Source organism: Pogoniulus pusillus, chromosome 19 (genome assembly GCF_015220805.1).
Source record: "Pogoniulus pusillus isolate bPogPus1 chromosome 19, bPogPus1.pri, whole genome shotgun sequence".
In the NCBI taxonomy this organism is placed as follows: Eukaryota; Metazoa; Chordata; class Aves; order Piciformes; family Lybiidae; genus Pogoniulus; species Pogoniulus pusillus.
Window position 1 is genome coordinate 8,527,531 of NC_087282.1, and position 6,514 is coordinate 8,534,044.

General features: G+C 59.2%; 1 protein-coding gene across 1 annotated transcript; it reads left to right on the forward strand.

Annotated features, from left to right (window-relative positions):
- Positions 1-350: 350 nt before the first annotated feature.
- Positions 351-3,620, forward strand: ZIC3 (Zic family member 3). Its single transcript, XM_064159157.1, has 3 exons — positions 351-1,431; positions 2,081-2,244; positions 2,749-3,620. The coding sequence occupies exons 1-3, from the start codon at positions 390-392 to the stop codon at positions 2,929-2,931; spliced, it is 1,389 nt and encodes a 462-aa protein (XP_064015227.1). The 5' UTR covers positions 351-389; the 3' UTR covers positions 2,932-3,620.
- Positions 3,621-6,514: the final 2,894 nt, after the last annotated feature.

The following is a 6,514-nucleotide window of genomic DNA, read 5'->3' on the forward strand; positions in this document are numbered from 1 at the left end:
GGGCGGGCGCCCCGTCAGTGCCCCGACGGCGGGAGCGGGAGTGCTGCTGCGTTGCGCCTCGCCCTGCCCTGCTGCGCCGCCCTGCCCTGCCCGGCCCGGCGCGGGGGGCGGGCGCCTCTGGGGGCGGGTGGCTGGCTGGCTTTTTGGGGCTGAGCTGTTTTTTTTCTCTTGTCTTTTTTTTTCTTGGTGTGTGTGTCGGACGGGGGGTGCCCTCGCCTCGCTGCCCGGCTGCGGCCCGCGGCCGCGCCTGCTCCGCAGCAGGGGGGTCGGGGGGGGGGGGGGAGGGTTGGGGGTGCGTTTTGGGGTGTTTTTGTACTTTTTTTGGAGGAGGGAGGAGGAGGTGGGGAAGGAGGGCAGGTTGCGGCCGCCGCGCCGACGACCCCGCGCTCATGACGATGCTGCTGGACGGAGGGCCGCAGTTCCCGGCGCTGGGGGTGGGCGGCTTCGCGGCGCCCCGCCACCACGAGATGCCGGGCCGCGACGCCGCTGCTGCCGGCATGGGGCTGGGCCCTTTCGGGGACTCTTCGCACGCCGCTGCCTTCAAGCTGAACGCGGCCCCGCACGACCTCGCCGCCGGGCAGAGCTCGGCGTTCACGCCGCAGGCGCCGGGCTACGCTAGCGCTCTGGGTCACCACCATCATCATCATCACCACGCTAGCCAGGTGCCCTCCTACGGTGGGGCCGCCGCCTTCAACTCCACCCGCGACTTTCTGTTCCGCAACCGCGGTTCCGGCATCGGGGACGCCGCTTCTGGCACAGCGCAACACGGGCTTTTCGGCGGCTCCCCCGGCGGCTTGCACGGCCCCGGCGGCATCCCGGACACCCCGGGCTACCTGCTCTTTCCCGGGCTCCACGAGCAGAGCCCGAGCCACACGTCCCCCAACGGGCATGTGGATAACGGGCAGATGCACCTGGGGCTACGCGGGGACCTCTTCGGGCGACCGGATCCCTACCGGGCAGTCTCTAGCCCCCGCACGGACCCTTACGCTGGCGCCCAGTTCCACAACTACAACCACATGAACATGAATATGGGCATGAACGTGGCGGCCCACCACCACCACCATCACCACCACGGCCCGGGGGCTTTCTTTCGGTACATGCGCCAGCCCATCAAGCAAGAATTGTCCTGCAAGTGGCTTGACGAGAGCCAGCTCAGCCGGCCCAAAAAGAGCTGCGACAGGACTTTTAGCACCATGCACGAACTGGTGACCCATGTCACCATGGAGCACGTCGGGGGGCCGGAGCAGAACAACCACATCTGCTACTGGGACGAGTGTCCGCGGGAGGGCAAGTCCTTCAAGGCGAAATACAAACTGGTGAACCATATTCGGGTGCACACGGGGGAAAAGCCCTTCCCCTGCCCCTTCCCGGGCTGCGGCAAGATCTTTGCCCGCTCCGAGAACCTCAAGATTCACAAGCGGACGCACACAGGTAAGGCCCCCGCTCCCCACCCCCCCGGGCACCCGGCTCCGCGGGGCTGCGCGGACAGACCGGCGGCTGCCGTTGCTCCCGGCCCCCTGCGCCTCGCCTCGCCTCGCCTCGCCTGTGCGGAGCGAACCATAGAAATGCTAATGAAATCTCGTTTTCTGTGACTTCCGCTCCTTTTAATTTTATTTTTAGGCCTGATTGGCGTCTCTCCTAATTAAATCGGCGATACTTTGGACAAAGTATTTTTATTTGCAGCCCCCTTTTCCTCGCAGCTCTCCGCGGGGGTGGAGGGAAGAGGCGGGGAAGGCAGGAAGCAAATGTATTGTGGCTTCTCTCCTGGAGTATGTCTTGTAAAAGTGTCCGATCCTCTGAATTTATCTCGGGTCTTCTCTCTCCCTGGGCTCACCCAGCCGCTGTCCCCACCGGAGCCCAGCGCAGGCCTGGCGGGAGATCAGTTAGAAATAATAAAGGCTGACCCAAATTTATCCAGCGCATAACAAACCCTTCTTGTCCATCTTCCCCTTCAGTTTTTGGTTTGGCCGTGCTTGTGCCATCTCTAAGGTGGGGCGAGCAGGGCAGACGTTGTCCTGGGAGGAAGCAGGTGGGGATGGAGAGGGGAACAACCCTCCTTCACCCTCTCTGAATTTCACAGGTGAGAAGCCCTTCAAGTGCGAATTTGAGGGCTGCGACAGGCGCTTCGCCAACAGCAGCGACAGGAAGAAACACATGCACGTCCACACCTCGGACAAGCCCTACATCTGCAAGGTGTGCGACAAATCCTACACCCATCCCAGCTCACTTAGGAAACATATGAAGGTAATCACCCCTATGCCCTAGCTCTTTCCTCCCTGAACAGGGCTGTTTAGTGGCTGGCCTGCTCAGGACTCCCGGGGCAGGGCAGAGCTGGGCAGTGCCCGCTGCAGCGCTCCATGCTCTCAGTATGGTCCCAGCCGGCCCCGGTGTCTAGGCCGTGGCTGGAGCGCAGCCCTGGGAAATGGCGCAGAATCTTTTTGTGCTTGCACCAGTCTAAGCCCTGCCCGGCTTCCAGAGCGTGCCTTGGTGCTAGAGGGCCGTGCAAAAGTGCAGCCTGGCCTGTGGCTGCAGCCCCCCAGGCCGGGAGGGTGCAGCGAAGTGGTCTCAGCCGATCAGCGAAGTGGCCTCAGCCGATCATAAATTTACCGCCGGTGTTCTGGGTGGCCGGCAAGGGAGCTGAGCCGCTGGACCCCCGTGTCCCTGCTGCATAGGGGATCATCCCAACCCGGCTCAGTGGGGGTGGCGGGGACCTTCGAGCTTGCTGCCATCTCTGCCTCTTGGTTTTAGGTGCACGAATCCCAGGGGTCGGATTCTTCCCCTGCTGCCAGTTCGGGGTACGAGTCCTCCACTCCCCCCGCGGTGGGCTCCGCCAGCAGTAAAGACTCCACTAAAACGCTGCCGGCCACCCTTCAGAGTAACCCCGGCCACAACCCTGGACTGCCCCCCAATTTTAATGAGTGGTATGTGTGAAGGCATCTGCTGCCCGGCCAGAGACTGGACCAAATGAGCTGGGAACGAGGAAAACAAACAAAAAAGGACAAACCAAGCCAACTGCAGCTTGCTGCCACGGAAAAGGAGTTGCCACACCGACGACCGCATAGGGCTACACCTAGTTAACTGCCAGGACCCGGAGGGGGATCTTTTATTATTCTATTACTATTTTTTTGCAAGCCCAGACTCTGGACTAGCCATGTCCTTTTCTCAGGATTGGATTTTTTTTTGGGGTATTTTTTTTGCAGTTGCAGTTGTTTCTTTGATATATTTTTTTTTTTCTTCCCAGCCTCAGTTCCTCTTCCTCTGATTCCCCACTTTAAAAAAATCTTTAATTTGTTTTGCTTTTTTTCCTTCTTTTGGTGGGATGTTGACATGAGGATGAAAGTCCTCCTTCGCCTTAGTGGTGATTGTTTAAACTTAACAGTCTTAAACCGTGCCAAAGTCCTGTTATGTCTTGAACTTTCCTCTCGAGCTCTTTCTGCTGCTTCTTTCTCTGCTCTTTCTCTCTTCAAGCATTACACTTGTGAATGTATTCTCGTCTGATGGGGTCGGTCAGTATTTTTCAGGATGAGGATGTGGTGTTTATTCTACCCAGTTTGTGACGTTTAGTATAACAGTTGCCTTTTTGTAATAACTTCTTTTGTAAATACATATCCATGATGCCATATTTATCGTTCGTAATTTAATTATTGATACAAAGTGCCGGGAACTGAACAATATTTATGGGGGAGAAAAAAAAAAAAAAAGATGTTTTCTAGCAAAAAAAAAAATACAAACGACGACAACAAAAGAAATTAATTCCAACTCTGTACAGCTTTTGGTTTATAACTGCTTTAGCATTAAAAGTTTATCGTTTTGGAAAGCGCCGTTTTTCATCTCCTCCAGGGGATGGGACAGCCGCGGGTGCCATCGCGGGCCCGGTTCGGCGATGCGGCTGCGGCCGGGCCGTTGTTTTCGGGCTCGGCGATGCCGAGTGAAGCCGCTGTTTTGTTTTTTCTCTTGCCTCCTGTCCCTTTTGTCCCCGCCCTCCGCCGCCCAACGGCTACGCTCTCCCGCCACCTTCCCAAGGGGCCGGGGCCCGGTGCGCGGCATCGCCTAGGGAGGAGCAACGCTGGGGGCAGCCTCGACGAGGAGGCCCCGGCGGTGAGTACTGAGGCCCCGCGGGGATGCGAGGGCCAGCCAGGAGCGAACTCCACCTCGGTTCCGGGCTGCTTGCAGTGGGCACCCTGGGGGGACTTCGCCGGGCTCTCTCCGTTACCGCCTGGTTGTTTTGTTGCGGGTGTTGTGTTTTGTTTCCGCCTAGGACGCAGAAAAGCCGTCCCGCCGTTAGGAGAGAAAAGGTGTCGAGCGGAGACGTCTCATCCGAGAAACTTACCCTCCAGCACCACCCAAAGCTGCCAGAGCTACAGTGGAAACCAAACCCTCCGACGGCAAACCTCCGTGCCGCTGGCGGCCGGACTCTGGCGGGGCTGCACACGCTCCTCTGTCCCGGTGGACCGCCGCTGGTGCTCCCTATCGAGCGCGGCCAGCCCGGGTGTACGGTTCCGTAGCTTCATCCTCCCTCAGAGAGCGCTGGGCTGGCTCTCGGTCTGGGGAATGCAGAGATCTGCACCACGGACTCCGCACCTCCGTCGACCGGAGAGACCCCCAGACTGGCCCATCTTGAACTTGACTTGGGGCAGTGCGAGCGGATGGGGCGGCCCTAGCCTTGCAACCTCGCCGCAGGGTCTGCGCGGGCGAGCAACGCGCCAAGCTTGGCGTGCTTTCAATTTCAACAGACTTATCCTCTCCTCCTTCTAATAAATAAAACTACTTTAAAAAAATTATTATCATGTAAAGGATTTATTAGGCAGCAAAAGGCAGCAGAAAACGGGAGCACAGCTTCTGCGGCTGCACAGTTAACCCCAATACGCCCCAAGGTGCAGGCAGGGTCCCTGTTCCTCACTGTCTACCCTGGTCCCTTAAAATCGTCCCCTCCGAGGTGTCTTGGCCAGACGTGGATCTCTGCTTCTCTTCTGCTGCGAAGTCTTTCTTTCTCTGTGCAGAGCCCAGTCCGGGAGCGGGACGCCGACCGCAGCCGACCTGCGCCCTTTCCTGGGAGTGGGCGAGCCGGCCCGCCCTGCACCGCGCCGGGCGGGGACGAGCGGAGCCGTCGGCTTCTCGGGCACCCACCTGGGTCACGTCTGCACCTCTTCGGACCGGGGAAGACTCGGAATGGTGCCGGTAAGGTTCGGTTTCGTTACTGCTTTGCTGTGAGGCGAGGGCTGCGCAGGGCTGAGGCGGGCGGACACCTCTCCCCCGGACGGGTTACCGCAGGGCGGCTGCTGCTGTTAAGCCCCCGAAACACCGAGGGGGAGGACCTGTTGGGGCCGAGGTTTTCTGGTGTTGGCAGTCCCATCCGAGTGGGGCTGAGGGAGTGCAATATCTCCGTGCGCCCGGAGGAGCGGCCCGCTGGGGCCTGGGTGCAGAGGCTCGTACCGGTTCCGGCCGGTCCGCAGGTCCCACAGGCCGTGCTGGGTGTGCCTGGGCTCCCGTCTGCGTGACTCGCCATGTTCCCCACCCCCTGATTCTCCTTCGCGCAGTTGTTTCTTGGGGCTGGCAGCACAGCCCCAGCCATTTTCCTATCTAGGACTTGAAAGCAGCGTCCTGGATCATTTGGCTTCTGGGTAAGCAGCCAGGGCCTCCCCAGGCAGTCCAGGAGTTGCACTCAGTATGGAAAAAGGGGGGGGGGGGGAACTATTGTCTGCACCCAGCCGAGGTCAGAGTTCTTCCTTCAGACACTCTGTGGAGTTCCCCCCGCTAATGTGACATGGATGAGGCAGGGGCAGCTGATGTGTGTGCTCTGGGGTGGAGGAGGAATGGATTTGGGATAGGTTTGGGGTTGGTTGGGGAGCTGTTTAGCTGTGAAACGCTTGCACAGTGCAGGGTTCGGCACCGGCGCTGCTGTGGGGGCAGGAGGGCCGTGTCCTGTGAGCACCCCTGCTGTGCTGGTGGGAGCCAGGGGCGGTGCAGTGCCTCTGCCCCACCAGCACAACTGAGGCCTTGGGGTGAAGGCCCGAGAGGAGCTGTCTCGCCCTGCAGCTCTCATGAACGAATAAGAAAGGTTATGCCGTAAAAAGCATCCAAAAAGCTCAGTTCCTTGCCCACTGCAGGGATAAGCAGAATCCTAGAGTGGGAAAGATCAAGATCCTCTTTCCCAGATTTCTCAAGCTGGTTTTGTGAGCTGGGAGTGAGACAGCTCATGATTCTCAGTGCCAGGGCCTGGCAGTGGGGACCTGTGAACATCCCTTGTGCTCACAGCATGGGCGAAAGCGTTGCAGAGTTAAGTGGGGCAGGACGGTGGTGACAGAGCAGGTGCCGTGTTAGCTCAGCTTTTAGTGTGGCGTTAATAGCAGCTCTTGTGTTGCACCCCAGAACTGCTCCAGGACTGTTCATAAGAAGGGGACACATCCTGCTATCCTCTCCCAGACTGGTAGCTCCCTCAAAATTGCTGTGCTTCGCTTGCACCGACGTGGTTAGGTGGATTTGTCCCTAGATAAACAGAGCTGGGGGTGGTTTC

Coding starts and splice junctions, on each gene's coding strand:
- ZIC3 (XM_064159157.1), top strand. CDS start 390: ATGACGATGCTGCTGGACGGAGGGCCGCAGTTCCCGGCGCTGGGGGTG. Junction 1,432..2,080: donor TCACAAGCGGACGCACACAG/GTAAGGCCCCCG, acceptor TGAATTTCACAG/GTGAGAAGCCCTTCAAGTGC. Junction 2,245..2,748: donor CACTTAGGAAACATATGAAG/GTAATCACCCCT, acceptor TCTTGGTTTTAG/GTGCACGAATCCCAGGGGTC.